The following is a 22,913-nucleotide window of genomic DNA, read 5'->3' on the forward strand; positions in this document are numbered from 1 at the left end:
CTTGTACAAATTATGTCAATGTTGTTAACTTTCGTATTTTACTTCTAGAAATTGAGCAATTGGTGTTATTCTAAGGTATTCAATACCCCGGAATTTAATAATTAATCAATATCTCAATTCGAATCAAAAAGAGATAAGTATAGCATACACATTTTTATTCAATAGAAGACTCAGTTGTAATGAGAAGGAAATTAATTTTCTCGTAAATTTCGTATTTTTCCGGGACTATATGAAATTTGAATACCGAAGCAAATGCGAGAACATTTTGAGTTGAGGCCATCTAGTAGCAAATTTTTAAACTATGAACTAAATAAAACATTCAAAGAATTAAAATGATTACGTTTGTATTAATATATACAGGAAATGTTTTATTGACCATAAGCTCTCCTTAAAATTATTTTCTACGCCTGGTATTAAATTTATAGATGACATAAACGGAGTCGAGAGCCAATAAAATTTGCTCTAATCACATTGTTCAGTCAAGAGCAAACTCGCTACCACCTGAGAACGCCGAGCCTCACCCATAGGTCGGCAGCACTATCGCTTTTTGAACTTACGCGCGAGATCTTAGCCAATGAGAGAATTCCATCACACATAAAATACTTTATTTTCTATAAATTTCATTCTACGCAGAATAATTACAGCGACGCCGATATTTGAATTTAATAACAGTAATGAGAAGCGTCCTGCTACCATTATATTACAACTGTCCGACACATGCAAAACAAATGTTTTGTCATCAAACAGTTGAGTATTTCATTGCCACGGAATTACATTGTAGTCACTTTCTAAACACTTGTAAAGTTTCTTAACTTGAGTTTAACAATTTCTTCAGAGCCAGAAGAATTCTTATTCCCCATAAAAATTTTAATAGTCTGTCATTTTCAAACAGTTAAAGAATTGACCATTGAATTTAAATTTTTAAAATTCAATCTAAAATGTCAGAGCAGAGTTTATTTGTAATCCAAATTACTGGATACGATAGGAAATAAATTTATAATTTCTACTTTGAGTTTATTACCTCAGAATGCCCGTTCACAATCGAGAATTCCGAAACCTGACGCCATCTGGCGGTAAATTTTTCAACTTGTTTATAAATTTTTGAGCCGATCCTGTTATTTTATTTCAATTCTAGTCAATTGGAGTTAGAAAACTTCCATGGCGTTTTTGTGTTGTACCGCAGGAGGCATAAGATTGACAGAAATTAGAACATGCTAAAAGTTCTAGGTAGAGAAGACTTAAAAGATTTCAAAAATACATTTTCATTCAATTCTGCAAACGAATCACCACGTTATCAATATTATGTATTTCATATTGAAAGTATTCAGTAAATTTTGATGGTTTAAATTCCATTACAGATTTCTTAGACATGTCTACAACTTAGATAGACAAGCACTATCACTGTTATCGTCACTATTTGATTCGCCCCTTTCTCGTTTCATTTCAATCATGTTTTCTACAATTACTATGTCAATATTACTAAGTCAAAGTAATCATCCAGTATGTTAACTTAACATCACTTATATTTAAAGTAAAATAAAGGACAATGTAGTGACTTTTTCAAGTGTAAGAAACTAATTGTATAATACTTTTCCAAATATATTGAGACAATGTAAATTGTCTTCGTCGTCCTCAGCCTTGCGGTTCCCGTTTTTATTCGTCTCATTGCCGTCTGATATCGTACGTCATAGTGCCGTGGTCACATGTTCGATGCTAGATCAACTTGCGTACATATATATATATATATTTTGTGCAAGATTTTCGATTGTCTAGATAAGTCGAGACAAAGTAAGACAGGATCAATATGATCTTGATCTTGAGTGCAGCCGTAGGAATTGGATATTTCCCATATTTTGTTTGATATTTCATGTGACGAAATAAAATACACTGTATGTTTTTCACTTTTATAAATTTTCATTGAATTTAATTTCAGAAATCGCACCAGAAAATTTAATTAAAAAACTAAGAAATTTGTGATTCCGAAGTTTCACTAAGAAAATTAAAGTCGTATAGTCATTATTTGTCTAATTGTACATTTATCTGTGTATTTATTTCGGAAAGTTATCAACTCGAGGAGCAAGAGTATAAACGAGAAATTTTTTTATTCTACGCCATCTAGTGGCTGAAAAATGAATTAGCAGAAAAAAAATGTAAAGCGATAATTTAATACTATGAAAAAATTTGTGGTAAGAAATTCTGATAGAAGAGGGATATCAGTGCAGTGGGGAAACTGAATTGAGGGGAAATGATATCTTACAGAGGGGTATCTTATGGGGGGAGCCCGGTAATTTAAAATCTTTACAGTACACGGAAAGATTGGAACCCGATTAGTTACTGTTCTGCAGCCAATACAGTACGGTGCTGGAAAAAAATGCTCGATTGTGGTGCAGCACTACACTGATTACTGTGCAAAACCTGACTGAGTCGTGTGCGAATATCACTCAGTCAAGTTTTGCACAGTAATGAGTGTGGTGCTGCACCACAATCGAGCATTTTTTTCCAGCACCGTACTGAGTTGGGTGCAGAACAGTAACCAGTCGGGTTCCAATCTTTTCGTGTAATTTTATATGGTCCTTACAATATAAATATGGTAAGGACCATATTTATATGGTAAGGACGTTCTATCATTTTTTTAAGTATAAATATTGTATTCAGAAACGTTTTAAAAATGGTATTTCTAAAACTCGTCAGCATTATACACGGCAAGAAAACTTCACTGAAATTTAAGATGCTAACATCGTAACCGTGGACTATACTTCCATTGGCATTAATTTTCAAAAATGTCTTCTCTTAAACGATACTATCTAGGTTAAATTTCTTATTATTTAACATCGTTATTTTAACAAAAACTTTTTGAACAAAAAATTATTTAAAATATTATAATTTTACCATCGTAAAGAAAATAAAATAAAAGCTACAATTAAAAAACTAGATCTATCCTTATATATATCTTTCTATTTTTTTAAAAATAAAATAAATATTACGGTGCTGCCTCTGATATAGGGGAAGGGGGGACAAAAGGGGGTAGGGTAGGCAAAACGGGGTACCTCCAAAATTTGATGAAAAAAATTTTTATATTTTAAATGGTTTTTAACCATTCCAAAATCACTTCTGTAAATATAATTAAGCGTTACTTTGAATTTTTTTTGGTAAATTTTTTCAAAAATCAATTGTCAGTTGAAAAATATTAATGACGTTTGTTTTATGATAAAAACCATTAAAAATTTTTTTTCTTCTTTTGTATCCAATAAACATGTAAAATATAATTTTTCTTCATGTAAATTACTTAAAAAAAAAATTCAACTTAATCAAATTCGTTTAAAATCCAGAAATTTTTTTTTTTACCTTTTTTAGGGGGTACCCCACTTTGCCCGCAGAAATGAAAAATTTTTTTTTCAACGGTAACTGAAAATTTCTTCTATTTACTTTGAATATCATTAAAAAAAAAAAAGATTTAGCGTATTTGAGTCCTCGAAAACTTGGTATTTCCTTAAGTACCCCCTTTTGCCCCTCCCTCCCCTAATACTATAAAAGTTACGAAAATTATAATGTTAAATCGTAATTTTTAAGTAGTTACTACGTCTACCGTTTGTTTGTATAGTTTATATGGATCTTAAAAACTTGTTTTTTTCTGTGGGTTTTTCTGTGACCGGTGGTCCAAGGCGTCATTAAGTTCGCACTCAAAAGGTCTCCTGTTCGAATTCAACACCCCAGCTATTATTTTATACCTTTATGTACACGGAAAGAAAATTATGGCAGCGGTTCCCATAATTTTGTGAAATTTTTTCCTATACCATCATAGGAATTACGACCATAAATTATGGGAGCGGTTCCTATAATGATAGGAATGTTTCCCATAATTATAGGAATAGTTCCTATAATTATGGGAATGATACCCATAACACTATAGGAATGGTTCCTATAATTAAAGGAATGGTTCCTATAATTTATAGGAATACTTTCTATAATATTATGGGAATCATTCCTATAATAGTATGGGAACTATTCCTATAATATTATGGGAATGGTTCCCATATTATCATGAAAAAATTAATTTAAAAAAGTGCGGTAATCACTTCTACAATACACATAAATATTATTAAACATAAAAACAAAAATTCAAACATTGAAAACAAAAATCGTATTTGGCAAAAAAACATTAAAATTTTTAACAAGAATTTTTTGTCAGCACAAAACATTCAAGAAAATTCAAATTTTGGGAAATTTCTACACTATTGTGCAAAAAAAAAAATTAATGATATTATAGGGATGGTTCCCATAACATTATGGGAATAGTTCCCATAATATTATAGGAATAGTTCCTATACCAATATGGGAACTATTCCTATAATAGTATGGGAATGATTCCCATACCATTATAGGAATGGTTCCCATAATGGTATGGGAACCATTCCCATAATGGTATGGGAACTATTCTCATACTATTATGGAGATGGTTCCCATAATATATGGGAACCATCCCTATAGTAGTATAGGTACTATTCCCATACCATTATGGGAAACATTCCCATAATGCATAGCAAAACTTCCCATAATTTTCTTTCCGTGTAATTTCTATAACCTCAAATTTTTTGTTGATCACATCGTAATTTATACTAAAGAATTCACAGGAAATCTTACACAGAACCGAATGAAATGATGGAATGAAACGAGTTGTGAGTTGTTTGAACCTAAGCTCACAAAAGACTGATACCTCGAGATTTGAATATTTTATGTTTTTTTCCCTGGTAAATAATCATCGACAAATTACCGAAAGTAGAAATGAGAGAAAATTCCAAAAAAAATGAATGTTTGACGGTCAGATAGATTAAGTTCACTGACAATAATTTTCTCGCTAAAAAAATTCGGCTGGTGAATTTTTTGCAAATACAAATTTCAGTCGTCGGAACTTACTTTTCTAACAATATATTATTTGACAATAAAAAAACCACCAAATTGTGTTCTAATTTCCTCTTCTGGAAGGAGAAAATAGCTGTCATTCCAACAAGAATAAAGTTTCCTTAACTTTCGTATTTTACTTCTAAAAATTGAGCAGTTAATTCTTATTCGACTAAATTTAATGCCTCACTTTCTAATGCGTCGGAAACGTTATGAAATAAATACAACTAATAATCATATCCAAGAAAATTTTCACGCTATAGCAGATTCGATAAAAATTATATGATAATAACTTTTCTCATAAATATTGTATTCAATCGGGACTTTATGAAATTTGAATACCGGAGCACATGCGAGAACATTTTGAGTTGAGGCCGCCTAGTAGCGAAATTCAAAACTATGAACTAAATAAAAAATTTACAGAAATAAAATAATCATTTTCGTATCAAAATATGCGGGAAATGTTTTACTGATCATAATATCTCTATAAAATTATTTATTACGTTTGGTAATAAATTTAAGAAGAACGTAAACTGACCGAGCGAAAATTTAATGATTCAAAAACATCAAATGAATGAAAAATCACCTAACTAATTTCAGAAGTTTTCACGTCACAGTTAATTGATAGTCTGGATATGTTTATGAAGACACTATTCATAATTCTTGTGGATTTATTTGTTCATGTTTTTCTCAGACAAAATTCTAGATCACTTGACGGCGACTTGCCTCACAGAGAAATAGGTTACACAGGAATAATCAAATACTCGGGACCATAAAATTAAAATCATAAATTTCAATCAAGCACCTTGCATTATAATCTTTATTACTTGGTATATACTTTGTATTACTAATTTGTATACACACGGATATAACCGTAAGGAATACTGAAATTTAGAAATTACAAAATTCCAGCTTATCAGTTTTCTTTTGTCAGCTATCTACAATTTTTTTTCGTCGTAAAATCTGTTTTCTTTTCCTTTTTTTTTTCACCAAACCTAAAACTTTGAATATTGAAAAAAATCCAAATCAAGTACGTGATACATTTCTCTTCGTTCCAAAGAATTTATTAACGCATGTGACTGCCGCACATATGAGAACTTCAAGTACCGACGCCACCTAGTGACTGAACTCCAAACTAGATTTTTTTAAAACTCTATTTGACGACCCGCATGGAAAAGCTATATATTGTTAAAAGTATATAAAAAAATATATGGTGAATATGTGATAAATATATAGCGGCAAAAATATCTATATTGAAAAATATATGTTTTTTACATATATTGGATTATATATTTATCATAATATATTTACTTGTATATAATGTTTTGTATGTTTCTATATATATTATCTCATATATTGCTCAATATATTCTTGTCATATATGGATGGTATATATATAATTTATGAGTATAATATAATAAACTTAATATATATTTCCATATATTTTGACTCATATAATTAGTGGTATATGGTCTCTATATAATTGATTATATATGAAAGAATTTATATGATTAAATGTATGGTTCGCGGTATATTGGAATTATATTTTTCCAGTATATTAAAACTTATATTTTTCGCAATATATTGAAAATTTTATTTTTTCAATATACTTTTTCAATTTCTACACAAATCCACAAAAAAGTCAAATTTACTATTTTTTTTTCTTTTTATTGACCTTACATTTACTGAATAACTAACGCAATAACCTAAGAAAAGGAAAAAAAGTGCCATATATTTTACAATATATTGGAAACCATATATTTCGCAATATACTGGAAAACATATATAAAAAATATAAAAAATACTATATATTAATTAATATACTACTTTCAATATAATATATCAATATAAAAAAAGATATATTAAAATATATATATAAAACATACATAAAAAAGTCATATATTGATAAATATATTGGTAATATATTCTAGCAATATATTTTTTTTCAATATATTATCATATATTAATACGGCAAAAATCTAAATATGATTTTATATATTGTACAATATATCACATTATAATATTCATATATTCTATCATATATGTTTTCACATATAAAGTTTTTTCATGCGGGGTACTGTTTCCCAAATTCTAATTTTTTGCAATTACGTGAACTAATTTCTTTATAATATATTTTAACCACAAAATAAAAAAAAAAATTAAATTAAATTATTTCAGGCGGTTTTCGAATTGTAAAATTTTTCATGAATTAAAATCTCATAAGTTACTGATGGCTCAGCAAATGTATTATATATTCTTATACATATATATTTACTAGGGTGTGCCATTTTGAGGCGACTTTTTTTTCAACAAAAAAACAGGCTGAAAACTTGAGGGAAGGTGAGAAAAGAAGCCTGTTAATAGCGGAGCTCTTAATATTAATATTTAGAGGTGCCTATTTCTAATTTTCCATTTCCCATTTAAATAATATAGGAAAAAAAATAGTATATTACACTACAAGGGAAGAAAGTTGAAATTCCTGCCCTGTGTGATATGATGCCCGAGGCGAAGCCGAGGGCATCATGACACACAGGGCAGGGCTTTTAACTATCTTCCCGTGTGGTGTATACGATTTTTCTTTATACCTGGTCGAAAGTACGTTTATTAATTACATTTTTGAATACTATAAACAACACAACCACGTTCTGCCTTCAGCTGACAGGTCGGCCATGTTTTTTTTATTTGCTCCCTATTGACGCGCCTCTTTCGGACATACATAAAACTTTAATTTTTTTCCGTCTCCCTTTTTTTTTTTGTTGCGTTTTTGATGCCTGCCCCGCGACATTTGAAAGCACGAGCGAAGCGAGTGCGTCTGGTCGGCGGGGGCAGGCATCAAAAACAAAACAAAAAAAAAGACATAATTATACTTATAAAAAATAAAAATAAAAAATAATTATTTTTTTTCGAAAGAAATAAATTTATGCCTATGAACAAGATTTTTTTCCTGCCAATAAATAATATATAAATGAATACATAATCTTTCAATAATTAACCTCGCCTCTGCATCAAAATCTTTTATCACCTCATCCTCGTCCATAGAGTCATCAGATGATACTTTTTCAGTCATTTTATTATTGCAAGTACACTGTTTACTTAAAATATCACAAACAACGAGACACGAAAACACTGACGTACATATAAATAAAGCAACGATCTATGATGTTATCGTCAAAAATTTTATTGATAAAGTGGTAGACGTTCAGTAGATGGCAGCAGCCGGCTGTTTCCGTAGGCACGAAAAAATTTTTTGCTCCCGGCGATGTAAGTGGGGCGCGTGTAACTCCACTAGGAGAGGGAAATGAGACTTTAGGCCTTAAAATTAGGGAGGGAAGTGCGTACTTTCGACTAAGGGATAAAGAAAATTTTATTTTTTTTATTTTTCTAGCTCGACATTCGTACCTCATATAAATAAGTCCATAGCATAATTTTGTAGAGAATTTGACGCTCTACAAAAAAGGTCTCCTATTATTTTTTGATAAATCCATCCATTCGAGAGTTATCGGAGCTGGAAGTCTAATCTATAACGAATTTACAGATCTTTTTACTGTTCCTGCAAAACTATCAGACTTATCAAAAAATGTCATCAGACCTTTTTTGTAGACAATTTTATTCCCTATAAATTATTTCCAATGAATTTTTTTGAAACTCTGCATTGTTTTCTAGATATTTTCATTTTAATGTTAAGTTCTCAGAATAGATAAGAAGATTATTATTTTTACGAGCTTGGCATTAAAATGAAAATAACTAGAAAACAGTGTGGAATTTCAAAAAACTTTATTGAAAATAATTTGTAGGGAATAAAATTGTCTATAAGAAAGATCTCATGACATTTTTTGATACGTCTGATAGTTTTGCTGGAACAGTAAAAAGATCTGGAAATTTATTATAGATTTAAGTTCTAGCTCCAATAACTTCCGAATGGATGGATTTATTAAAAAATGATAAGTGACCTTTTCTGTAGAGCGTTAAATTCTCTACAAGATTATGCTATGGACTTATTTATATGAGGTGCAAATGCCGAGCTGGAAAAATAAATAAATAAAAATTTTTTTTGGAACGAAGTTCCTTATGGCGCGTTGCGGAGGGGTACCCTAGCCGGCAAAAAACGTCCGTAACGCGAGAAAAAAAATCGTAACCTTTTTATGTATAGTCTATGTATGGTGGCTATACACTGTCTAATGTATAATCTATGGGATGACTGTTATTATTATTGCTGTTTGCTATTATTATTATATCATTCGATAATTACACCATCTGGTGGTCAAAAGTGGAACCGTCTAATCATTACTACTACGTTCAACGCAGGGAGGCTATACACAGGGTTGCGAATTCTTTGATGAGAATATTTGCAATCAAAAATTGAATTTTCAATCCGTAATTGAAATTATATCGATTAAAATTACAAAGTTAATTTTTAATTCAACAACTTGAATTGAAAAATTGAAAAATTAATTTAAATATAAACACGTGGGATTAAGAATCGAAAAACCAATTTTTAATAAGAGAAGTGAAATTAAAATTTAAAAAAGTAGTTTTTAAATTGACACGTGGGTCTAAAATTTCAAAAATTAATTCTAATTCAGATACGCGGGATTAATAAATTAAAAAATTACTTATTAATTCAAACACATGGGATCAAAAATTGAAAATTACTTTTTAATTCAGATTCGGTACGCAATCAAATAAGTAATCAAGACAAAAAATTTGACAGCACTTGTAACAGGAAAGAATACTGTTTTACTTGATTTCAAGTTTGAATATTTTTAAACTTACTGTTGATCGTCAGATATAATAGAATTTGAATTAAGAAGATCATGCATAGTTAAGACATTTGAGCATTAAATTTTTTGAATAATTTTCAGCGTAAGCAGAGAATTTAAAATTTAACCAACACCAATCCGATGTTCAGATTTAAAAATATTTAATTTAATTTTTTTATTCGAAAATAGAAAATTTAGAAACAGAATGTAATTTTCTAATCCTCTTTAGCTATGGCTAATTAAAATTTTTAATTGACTTCGTGAGTGATACGGTTTGAGAAAATGAACTCAAAGTCGGATTCGGTGATTATTTTTCTTTGAAACAAGGCAAAGTTGTTCTTCGATAAACAAATTCTTGGCGACATTCAAACTGTTGACAGAAAAATTCAGAAATTGAATGTTTCATTGGACTGCAATTTTTGATCGACACAGAATCCAAAAATTTGACCTTTAAGACTAATTTTTTAAATTCGATCTAAAATGATAGAGTTTAGTTGTTCCTCAAATTATTGGATACACTAGGAAATAAATAGTTAATTTCTACTTTGAGTTTATGACCTCAGAATGCCAGTTCACAATCGAGAATTTCGAAGCCTGACGCCACCTGGCGGTAAATTTTCAAGCTTCCCTATAAATTTTGGAGCCGAAAGTGCAAGTGTATTTCAATTCTAGTCAACTGGAGTTGGAAAATTTCTATGACATTTTCTCATCGTACTGCGGCAGGCATCGGAATGTCAGAAATTAGAACAGGGAGTAGAAATTCGAAATATATAAAACTTGGAAGGTTTCAAGAACAGATTTTATGATAATATTCTATAAAAAATCATATTGGAAACATATTGGAAACATGTAAATGAATGTGATCCATATTAATTTTGAAACAGCTTGATCCATTCATTCAAAATTGTAATTTCGTAGGACTTGATGATTTTATAGATAAGTTCCAAGAGTAATTATGAGAACACGTACCGCAGATATTTGACATCAGAGAAGTTATAAAAAAAAATCAAATCTTTTAAAGTTTGACCTAACCAGAAAGGAATTGGATATTTCCGATAAAATATATGACAAAATCTAGTGGACTGAATTGGTCTTTTGTCTTTAAAAATTTTTCTGAACTTAATTTCTAGAAATAGTACGAGAAAATAAGATTACAAAATTTTGAAATTTTTACTATTGAGTTTTTATTAACAAAATTAAAGTTATAAAGAAGTCATTGGTCAAATTTTATATTTGTTTCGGGATCTTATTAACTAGAGAAGCCGGAGCATAGGCGAGAATATTTTCCGCTTTGCGCCATCTAGAGGTTGAAAAACGAATTGATGAGAAAAGTAGTAAAGTCGTGATTTTGTACTCTGAAAAATGTTTGTGATAGAAAATTCTCGTGAAATTTAGTGATAACAAAAATATTTTAAGGAGAACTTAAATTTTAATTAAAAAATTTTATTAATATCGAGCTTAGAGAAAATGATCGAATATTCATGATCTTAAAAATTTGTTGCTTAACCAAGATCTTCCGCCCGTATGAAAATAACATATATGGTCAAAATATATGATAAATATCAAAAAATATGTACGGCCAATTTAACTATGTTTTCTGATAAATTTTTTTTTTATATTAAAAAATATAATATTCATCATATATAAGTCCGTATATGTTTGGCATATATAAAATATATATGTCAATCAAATACAAAAATATATTTTTATCATATATGAAAATATATATTCTTGTCATATACGATAACTATATTATTATCATACATAAAAATATATATTTCTATCATATACGAAAAAAATATTCTGATCAGTCCAGTTTAGTTCCGGGTCAGTAAAAATAGGAAAACTCAAGTGTTCTCACACTTAATTTCCATACTAGCTCAGCACTAGTTTCCTTTTTATTTCAAGTGTCCTCACACTGAAAATTAATTCAACTTTTTATTTCGAGTGCCCTTACACTGAAAATTAATTCAACTATTTTACAAGTGTCCGCACACTTAAATCCATTTAATTATTATACAAGTGTTTCCACATTTAAATTCATCAACATATTTCACGAGTATATTTTTAGTAATATCTATTCAGTTAATAATTATTCAAGAAAATAAATCCAACGACAAAATAAATTTATATATCGCGAATAGCACATTAAATTCAGTGTAACCTACTAATAAACCAATCTAGTTGCTGCGATCTCAGGTACTCCCGTATGAAAATAACATATATGGTCAAAATATATGTAAAAATATATGATAAATATCAGGAAATATATGTGGCGAATTTAACTATATTTTCTGATATATTTGTTTTTATATTAAAAAATATAGTACTCATCATATACGAGTCCGTATATGTTTAGCATGTATAAAATATATATGTCAACATATACGAAAAATATATTCTTATCATTTATAAAAACATATATATTTATATTATGTATGGAAAAGAATCTTGGCCCAAGGCTGGCAAACCAAGGCTTGTCAATTGAGTATTGGCTGAATCTTGGCCCAAGACTGGCAAACCAAGACTCGTCACTTGAACGTTGGTCGGATCTCGGACCAACCTTGGAAGGACGAGCCTCGGTAGCGCAGTATTGTGCCAAGACTGGCCCCGTTGTCAATATTTTTTTTTGCCTACAAGGGTGAGTACGTATTATAAAATTTGTTGAACATAATATTTATACTTAAAGAACTTATAAAATTCTTGTAAGAATCTTGAAAGATTTCTGTAAGGACCCTGAAAGATTTCATGTAACATCCGTCCCTTTTTTTTTTTGATGTCTTACGCACTCCATGTAGAGAAGTTTCATACAAGAATCATCGCGAGTGGGATCAATTTATTAATCCCTTGCTTTGTTTACTCAATTCAACAATTCCAATCAATGCGATAGATACTGAACTAAGTCAATGCTACTATGGAATCTCAATCTACTCAGACCTATTACTATTATCTTCATTGAGTAATGAGCGCTCTAATTACTTTTTGTCTAACAAATATTAAATATCCAATTTAATGTCATCAAAATAGAGGCTAGAACAGGCGATTCGAATTTTTTATCAATCATTCCAAGATTACAATCCTACTGGCCTCATATTCTGATTAATGCTTCTGTTTGCTACTCCCACTACTTAGTCTAGTTACAAATATATCTCGGGGCGAGTTAGAGCCACTATATAATAGGTGACTGGATAATCATCAGATCATTGTTTGTTTACTATAGAGTATCAATGACAACTGGACTGATGTAATTACTTTAAATTTTTTATTCTACTAAAATAAACGTATGTATCTGCATACTTTTTAATAGTTCTCGCCTACTATATTTGTTTTTATTACATCGTTGATGATTCCGGTTATGTAAAATTTACGTAAATTTTATCATTATGATTTATAACTGTTGCAGAATTTATTGAATGCATTGAGATTCAAAGGCAAGATATAAAATCAGTGGATGTACTACTATTGGCTCATCTTATCTCAATAACCAGTGAGTAAATAATTTAGAAATTATCATTATAGCTTTAATATTTTTACAAATGGGCTATCACGATCATTAGAGTATTTTATGATTTTATTTTCGTAACAGAAGAAATTATTTAGATCATATAGATCGATATCTCCGAAACTATTGATCGTTGATCGAATTGTAGCTAAAAAATCATTCTTTACAATGAAACTTATGCCGTTCCTTAATTGTCATAACTGGGAGTTATGATTTTTCTAAGTCCGAAAAATAAATTTTCTCCAAAACTGCCCGCATGGAAAAGCTATATATTGTTAAAAGTATATAACAAAATATATGGTGAATATGTGATAAATATATAGCGGCAAAAATATCTATATTGAAAAATATATGTTTTTTACATATATTGGATTATATATTTATCATAATATATTTACTTGTATATAATGTTTTGTATTTTTCTATATATATTATCTCATATAATGCTCAATATATTCTTATCATATATGGATAGTATATATATAATTTATAAGTATAATATAATAAACTTGATATATATATCCATATATTTTGACTCATATAATTAGTGGCATATGGTCTCTATATAATTGATTATATATGAAAGAATTTATATGATTAAATATATGGTTCGCGGTATATTGGAATTATATTTTTCCAGTATATCAAAACTTATATTTTTCGCAATATATTGAAAATTTTATTTTTTAATATACTTTTTCAATTTCTACACAATCCCACAAAAAAATGTCAAATTTATTATTTTTTCTCCTTCTTTTCATTGACCTTATATTTACTGGCAATAACCTAAAAAAAGTAAAAAAAGTGCCATATATTTTACAATATATTGGAAACCATATATTTTGCAATATATTGGAAAACATATATAAAAAATATAAAAAATACTATATATTAATTAATATACTACTTTCAATATAATATATCAATATAAAAAAGGTATATTAAAATATATATGTAAAACATACATAAAAAGTCATATATTGATAAATATATTGATAATATATTCTAGCAATATATTTTTTTTCAATATATTATCATATATTAATACGGCAAAAATATAAATATTATTTTATATATTGTACAATATATCACATTATAATATTCATATATTCTATCATATATGTTTTCACATATAAAGTTTTTTCATGCGGGGGGCTACGTAGTACCAATATATATAATGCCGTAAGATGAACGGTAGAGTCGATTATGATATTTGCTATTTGATATTTCTGCAAAATCATGGAAATGGTTAGAAAAATCCATGATTGTTTTCTCTTCAATAACTTGCAATGATTCCATACTTAAACGGCGTAAATTTTTCATATTTATTGATTAAAATACTAATTTATTTTTTCTTCGTTAATCAAAAATTATTAATGCAAGAGGAGTAAACTATTGAAGAAATTATTACAAGAAAATGAAAGATTCATGAAATGATATTTTTAGAAGACAATTTATCGAATAGCCACAACGAATTAAATATGAGATCAAGAAGGAGGATTCTTTACGAGAACAACGAAATCTCAGAGTTCTAATTAAAAGAAACGATGTGTGTGTATTAGATTGGGCCAAAAAAATCGACTATTTTTAACTTCCCGCTAAGAAAACTGTAAATTTTCAAAAATTCGGGAAGTCATTGGTTTCGGTCCGATTTACGAAAATCGAATTTTCATTAGATGTTGACGTTTTTAGGTCCTAGGAAGCTATTCTGACTAATTTCACGATGATGTCCGAGTGTATATATGTACGTACGTACGATTTTTAGGATATTCTGTCCGTAGATGTTTTATTGCGCATAAAAAAATTCGTGAAAAAAGAGCGCTATGTTTCACACCTATTTATATATTTATCAATCATATGTACACTAATGGAAAAAATTAAAGGATCAAAAAAAAATTCCAAATTTTTGGGCAATTTTCAACAGGCCCTAACTCGGAGAAATGATCGTACACGAAATACAAAAAAAGGAAATTGTAGCTCCAAGTGGAGCTAAAACAATCCATATGGGATTTGAGCCTAGATCCTTATGTGAGTTCCCACATAGCGTTTTTGGATGGATTCTCATATGGTTTCCTATAGGAATCCAGCAGGGATCTCGATATATTCTCACATGCGTTCCTATGGGAATCCACACCATGCCAAATCCATACGGGAATCTCAAATGGAGTCTCGGATAGATTTTTACCTCGATTTCCCATGGGAATTTGCGCCGGATGAGTATAAATAGGGTAATTACAGAGAACGGAATTTTTTATTTGTGTGTGAGTTTTGTTCTCGGAAGACAGAGTAATAAAATAACCAAACTTATTTTCAGTAATTCATTAATTAATTCATGTTTATTTACTGGCTAAAACGACCACCTGAGACATTGAAAAAAAAATTAAGAATAATAAGAAAATAAACAACGTAATGAATTTCGTGTTGTTAATTAATCATCTGGTTGTTTATAGAGACAGTCTTGATAATTCTCAAGGATTTAGTCGTTTATGTTTTTCTCCGATACAATTTCAGATCGACAGAAGGCGCATTATTAGTCCGAGTGATTGGATAAACAGAGGAATATATAAATACGCGGGTACTGCAAAAATTAAATCATATATTTAAACCGCCTTCAATAGTATCTACATTACTTGGTATGTACTCAGCATTATTTATGTTTTTTTTTTATAATTTATGGATCGACTAATATTTTGTAAAGAATAACATTAGTACTATCTGACAAATCGACTTAACTAGATGGATTTCTATGCACGAAAATAAAATTATGGAAACGGTTCCCATAATTCTATAAAAGTTGTTCCTATACCAACATAGGAATTATGACCATAAATTATGGGAGCAGTTCCTATAATTAGAGAAATGTTCCCCATAGTAATAGGAACAGTTCATATCAACGGCAGAAGTTGAATTTGATAGAGAAACAGTCAAAAACGTTTTAAGTCGTGTAGGAATGTAGAGACAGATAGAGAGAGAGAAGTTACTTTTCATTACAAGTTCGAAGAAAGTTAACCAATCTATAGATTGCCAGAAATCGTATAATTTACGCCCTCTGCGTGTTGTTCGAAAATTCAACTTTCGCGGTTCATATTACAAAATAGTATATTACGACACTAGGCCAGAAAGTTGAATTTCCTGGTGGATGTAATATGAAAGCCGACTTGAGGCGAAGCCGAAGTTGTTTGGGTTTTTCTGAAGTTCTTTGGGTTCCTCAAGCCATCGATAATCCCAAGTGACTTTATGGTTGTATTGACTGAAGACATAGATGAAGATATTTCTCTAGGAATCCTTCAAGATTATTTTCATTCTGTGGAGAATATCTGCATGGATTCCTATGGATTTTTATGTATTTCCATAGTTTTTTTTTATCCGAAGTTTTCATGGAATTCTGTACAGATTTATGCAATAGTGGGTGTTGTATTAAATCGACTTAGTACTTTTTTGTCGTAGATTGATAGTCGAGTGGAAATAACAATTTTTGTTACCCCGGATTCAAATTCAGTAAAAAATTATCGGTGCGAAATTTCTGGCTAATGTATCAGAGATACATTAAAAATGACACTAAACAGTTTTGTAAGTTAAATGTCCTAGATAAAATATCTCTTTGAATTTTCACTTAAATTAATAAGTTTCATCAGGATAATTAACGATATAGGTTAGAGGTACCATTTTTGGCCACTTAGGGCCAGTTTTGGACACTTGGAAAATTTGAACAAATAAATTCGTAGAAGACACAGTAGCATAATTAATTTTTCAAATATGATTAGATTAACTTTTGTCCCACTATTGAAATTGAAATTTCGTCCCACACTTTTTCATTAATTACAATTAAGTATTAAATTTCCAAAAATAGAGCAGTGGCCACAAATGATACCTTTGCCCTAATAAAATATTTTGAAATCAATTTTCTAGCTCAGATTCATCTAAAATGTTGAGAGTTCTTTTTATCTTCGCAATCATCGCAATACTTGGCTTTGCTGCAACAGAAGCTTGCGTTACATGGGGACGTGTAAGTGAAAAACTGTGTAATTCGAGTTTACAATAATCACTGCTCATTATTATTATTATTATTATTATTATTATTATTATTATTATTATTATTATTGATTTTCAGTGTACTAATCCGCCAGAGCCATGCTGCGAAGGATGGTCGTGTATAGATGATCACTGCGTTAGAGACCCTCGTTAAAATGATTAAAAATTATAAGCTATCAAAATTATATAATTTCGATAATTCGATAAATAAAAATATTTTTATCTGAAATAAATTAAAAATTGTATTGTTATTTTCCTTGTCGTTTGATAATCAATAAAATTATAAATAAAATATGTTAAAATGTCTCGTGAGCTTGAAAACAGCTCGAAGTTTGTAGCTGATATTTAACAGCGAGTCTTATAAAATCTTTACAGTTATTTTATATGATCCTTAAGAGGATTCTTCAATTTACTCCAATATAAATGTTGTAGGGTAGAGCGGGAGCTAGTTGATCACTTTTTGGTATGACCTTCCATAACTTTAAGGCGATACATCTGATTTAATCAATTCATGTACTGTTAGGATCGTAATTTAGTCTTCATCAATAGGTCTAGCGACACAAAAACGATCCGAGTGTAAATTAATCGGTAATCGCTACCGATTTTTTTGGTACCAGTTACGTACACATACACACATGTACTCGCACACACACGCGTTCATAGACGCACACACACGTGCACAGGGGAACTTACTTACGCACACATGCACACACACGCACACGCATACTCGTACATCCATCCCGTGTAGCATCCCTCAAAAATAGTTTTTTTATGTCCACTAAAATTTGTCAGTGGAACCGAAATAATCGGTAACAGCTACAGATTATTTTGGTATCCGTTACCGATTGAAATCGGTAGCTGCTACCGATTATTTTTTTCCGTGTAGAAAACTGGGTAGCTGCTCTCTTAAAATGAACCAGTGAAATTTCACTGATTCACCAGTGAAATCTACTGATTCACCAGTGAAATCCACTGGTTCAACCAGTGAATCGAGCGGTCACTGGTTCAACTAATGAAATCCACTGGTTCAACCAGTGAATCGAGCGGTCACTGGTTCAACCAGTGAAATTCACTGATTCAACCAGTGAATCGAGCGGTCACTGGTTCAACCAGTGAAATTCACTGATCCAACCAGTGAAATCCACTGGTTCAACCAGTGAATCGAGCAGTCACTGGTTCAACCAGTGAAATCTACTGATTCACCAGTGAAACCCACTGGTTCAACCAGTGAATCGAGTGGTCACTGGTTCAACTAATGAAATCCACTGGTTCAACCAGTGAATCGAGCGGTCACTGGTTCAACCAGTGAAATTCACTGATTCAACCAGTGAATCGAGCGGTCACTGGTTCAACCAGTGAAATTCACTGATCCAACCAGTGAAATCCACTGGTTCAACCAGTGAATCGAGCAGTCACTGGTTCAACCAGTGAAATCTACTGATTCACCAGTGAAACCCACTGGTTCAACCAGTGAATCGAGTGGTCACTGGTTCAACTAATGAAATCCACTGGTTCAACCAGTGAATCGAGCGGTCACTGGTTCAACCAGTGAAATTCACTGATTCAACCAGTGAATCGAGCGGTCACTGGTTCAACCAGTGAAATTCACTGATCCAACCAGTGAAATCCACTGGTTCAACCAGTGAATCGAGCGGTCACTGGTTCAACCAGTGAAATCTACTGATTCACCAGTGAAACCCACTGGTTCAACCAGTGAATCGAGCGGTCACTGGTTCAACTAATGAAATCCACTGGTTCAACCAGTGAATCGAGCGGTCACTGGTTCAACCAGTGAAATTCACTGATTCAACCAGTGAATCGAGCGGTCACTGGTTCAACCAGTGAAATTCACTGATCCAACCAGTGAAATCCACTGGTTCAACCAGTGAATCGAGCGGTCACTGGTTCAACCAGTGAAATCTACTGATTCACCAGTGAAACCCACTGGTTCAACCAGTGAATCGAGCGGTCACTGGTTCAACTAATGAAATCCACTGGTTCAACCAGTGAATCGAGCGGTCACTGGTTCAACCAGTGAAATTCACTGATTCAACCAGTGAATCGAGCGGTCACTGGTTCAACCAGTGAAATTCACTGATCCAACCAGTGAAATCCACTGGTTCAACCAGTGAATCGAGCGGTCACTGGTTCAACCAGTGAAATCTACTGATTCACCAGTGAAACCCACTGGTTCAACCAGTGAATCGAGTGGTCACTGGTCAACCAGTGAAATTCACTGATTCAACCAGTGGACTAAGATGATCGCTTGGCTAACTGGTTAAACCAGTGATACGCCGGTGGACTACATAAATATAAACACAATAGGTTAGATTAATTTTATTTTATTATAAACGTTTATTTAAAAACAAAGTGAACTAAAAGAGTCTTAATAACAATTATATTTAATTAAAAATTATTTCGTAATAAAATAAATAATATTTATTAGGATTTATAAAAATTTAATTTGTTTCCATTTTCAATGGGCTTTTTATATTGTTTAATTTTAAAATTATGTCATTCATTTTTGAGGTTAGCTCCAAGCTATTGAAATTACTCCAAAGTTATTTATTTTTAAACTCTGTAAAAATTGTGTCATATAATTATTATTGTTATATAAAAGTTAGTTAAAATATTACATGAAGATAATCAATAAATATTACTTATTTATTAACATAATAAAACACTTAAATATACTCATGTACAGAATGCTGCTGTACCCGCGCGCTTACATATTTTTAGTTCACTGGTTGAAACCAATGAGCGCGACGTTCACTGATTCAACCAGTGAACTTTTAGTCACTGGTTAAACCAGTGAACTTCACTGGTTGAATCAGTGGAATTTCACTGGTTCACTTTAAGAGAGTGGGTTTTCATACAAGAACTTGATAAGAGAATCCCATATAGATTCTGAAATGGTGCAAATTCCCATGGGAAATCATCGTATAAATCCACATGAGAATTCATATTAGATTCCCGTATGGACTTGGCATGCCGTGGATTTCCATGAAAACTCATGTGAGGGTCTCCATCCCCACACGGAAAAAGTATATATCCGTATATATTCAGATTTGCCGGAATATATACTTTTTCCGTGTGGGTCGGGATCAATCCTGAATTTCTATAAGAAGCTATTTGAGAATCTATTCAAAAACGCTGCGTTGAAATCTAAATGAAAATCTAAGCTAGATTCCCACCTGGATGTCTTTGATAGGGATTCTTAAAAATAGTTTTCTGGGTAAATCCACACCATGATAAATCCATATGTTTTCGGATGGATTCCTGTATGGTTTTTAGTAGGAGTGCTAAGATGTTGATGCACTTTGACCAATAGTCTTGTCTCCAGAAAGTTTTACTACAGATTTACTTGACGTATTTTTCGGAAGTATCTTGTCGAAGACTTGTCGAAGACTGATGATGGAGACATGCAGAGGACGGAAGATGCAGACTGACCTAAGACGTCTTTGACGATGCTACTAGGGTAGTGTGTGCTTCGGAAACGGAAATTCGATGAGTATAACTAGGGTGATTACGGAGAACAGCATTTTTATTGCTGTGTGAAATTTGTTTGCAGAAGACTGTAGTTAATGAAACAATTGAATTTATTTTTAGTAATTTATTCATTAATTCATGTTTTTTTTTACTGGCTGAAACAACCACCTGAGACATCGAAAAAGAAAAAACAAAAAGAATTAAAAATAATAAACAAAAGGACAACGTAATAATTACGTGTTATTAATTGATTGTCTGACTGTTTATAGAGACACTATTAATAATTCTCATGGATTTATTTATTTATCTCCCTCTCCGATATAAATTTTAGATCGACAGTTCGTGCGTTATCAGTCCGAAGGATTGGAACAACAGAGGAATATATAAATACGTGGGTACCGTAAAAATTAAGCCATATACTTCAACCGCCTTCAATTGTATCTGCATTACTTGGTATGTACTTAGCATTATTTATGTTTTTTTTTTTTTTATAATTTATGAATCGATTGAAAACAGTTCGAAAAAAATTTTGGCGAATAATTTTGTAAAGAATAGAATTATTACTATCTGACAAATCGACTTAACTAGATGAATTTCTATGCACGAAAAGAAAATTATGGAAACGGTTCCCATAATTCTATAAAATTTTTTCCTGTACCAACATAGGAATTATGACCATAATTTATGGGAGCAGTTCCTATAATTAGAGGAATGGTTCCCATAATTATAGGAACTGTTCCTATAATTATAAGAATGTTTCTCATAATTATAGGAACAGTTCCCATAATTATAAGAATTTTTCCCATAATTATAGGAACAGTTCCTATAATTATAGGAATTTTTCCCATAATTATAGGAACTGTTCCTATAATTATAAGAATATTTCCCATAATTATAGGAACAGTTCCTATAATTATAGGAATGGTTCCTATAATTTATAAGAATTGTTCTAAAAATATTATGGGTTAATTTCCATCATATATAGAAATGAACCATATATTTAAGTGAAATCATTCCCATAAATTATAGGAACCATTCCAATAATATTATAGGAATGGTTCCCATAATGCTATTAGAATAGTTCCTATACTGTTATGGGATTCTATACCGTTATGAGATTCCCATAATGATAAGGGAATAGTTCTCATAATATTATGGGAATGGTTCCCATATTAATATAGGATCTATTTCCATACTGTTATGGGAATGGTTTCCAAAATGGTATGGGAACTATTCCCATATATTATGGGAACCATCCCTATAATAGTATGGGTATAATTGCTATACCATTATAGGAACTATTCCCATAATGCATAGCAAAAGTTCCCATAATTTTCTTTCCGTGTGGTGTTGTTGGCCAGACCACTACAGACTTATACAATAGTGTATGCTGTATGAAATTGTTTGGTACTTTCGTGTCGTATTATTGATAGTCAGGCGAAAATAATACTTTTACCCTGGCGGAACCGAATTATGGTAAATTACCGCGATTTTCCGTAATTTACGGTATTAGGAAGAATTACGGTATTTTACGGCAAATTACGGGGTTTTATGGTGAAATACGGCATTTCACAGTAAACTTACGATATTTTTTAATGCAGAAGTGCGGTATTTAATCAGTAAATTTGCAATTAGAGACTGTAATTTACCGTAAAATTTCGGCAAGCTTGCGGCATTTTACTATGAAAGTTTTGCACTGTCAATACTGTAAAAAGAAACAGCATCCGCTGCTTACAGTAAAAATGCCGCAAATTACGGTAAATTACCGAAATTCGCTGTAAAAACGTAGTTTACGGTAAATTATGGTAGAATGCGTCAAATTACCGTAATTCGGATCCACCAGGGATATCGCCCGAATGCGAATTTAGTAAGAAATTATCAATACCCAAATATTTAAATCCATGAACTTAGATATCGGCTTACCTGTCAGTTATACGATAAAAATGACTAAATAATTTTGTGGGCAATTAAATTTCCTAGAAAAAATATCTCTTTGACTCTACACTAAAATTGGTTAGTTTCGCCAAAATAATTAACTTGACATAATAAAATATTATGAAATAAATTTTCTAGCTCAGATTCATCTAAAATGTTGAGAGCCCTTCTTATCTTCGCCATAATCGCAATATTTGGCTTTGTTGCAACAGAAGCTTCGTGCATTTCAATGGGAAGAGTAAGTAAAGAATTATATAATGCAAGTTTACAATAATCACTGCTTATTATTATTATTAT

General features: G+C 30.9%; 2 protein-coding genes across 7 annotated transcripts in view; one reads left to right on the forward strand and one right to left on the reverse strand.

The window, feature by feature from the left end:
- Nucleotides 1-22,913, reverse strand: part of LOC130677064 (ankyrin repeat domain-containing protein 6) — a 153,569-nt gene that overhangs the window by 82,635 nt on the left and 48,021 nt on the right. The gene's annotated exons all lie outside the window — the stretch shown is intronic.
- Nucleotides 1-22,913, forward strand: part of LOC130677065 (uncharacterized) — a 95,866-nt gene that overhangs the window by 72,766 nt on the left and 187 nt on the right. For 2 of the 5 annotated variants that reach the window (XR_008991519.1, XR_008991518.1), the window contains 3 exons: nt 13,062-13,145; nt 21,013-21,134; nt 22,755-22,854. Coding sequence is in view for 1 of the 5 variants with exons in the window: in XM_057483643.1 (XP_057339626.1) it covers nt 20,700-20,714; nt 21,013-21,134; nt 22,755-22,854 (237 nt within the window). In the remaining 4 variants the exon portion in view is untranslated. Of the gene's footprint in view, nt 1-12,887; nt 12,903-12,924; nt 12,940-13,061; nt 13,146-20,684; nt 20,715-21,012; nt 21,135-22,754; nt 22,855-22,913 lie in introns of those variants that run through there. The other 3 variants (XR_008991520.1, XR_008991521.1, XM_057483643.1) reach the window with 3 other exon arrangements.

Source organism: Microplitis mediator, chromosome 11 (genome assembly GCF_029852145.1).
Source record: "Microplitis mediator isolate UGA2020A chromosome 11, iyMicMedi2.1, whole genome shotgun sequence".
In the NCBI taxonomy this organism is placed as follows: domain Eukaryota; kingdom Metazoa; phylum Arthropoda; class Insecta; order Hymenoptera; family Braconidae; genus Microplitis; species Microplitis mediator.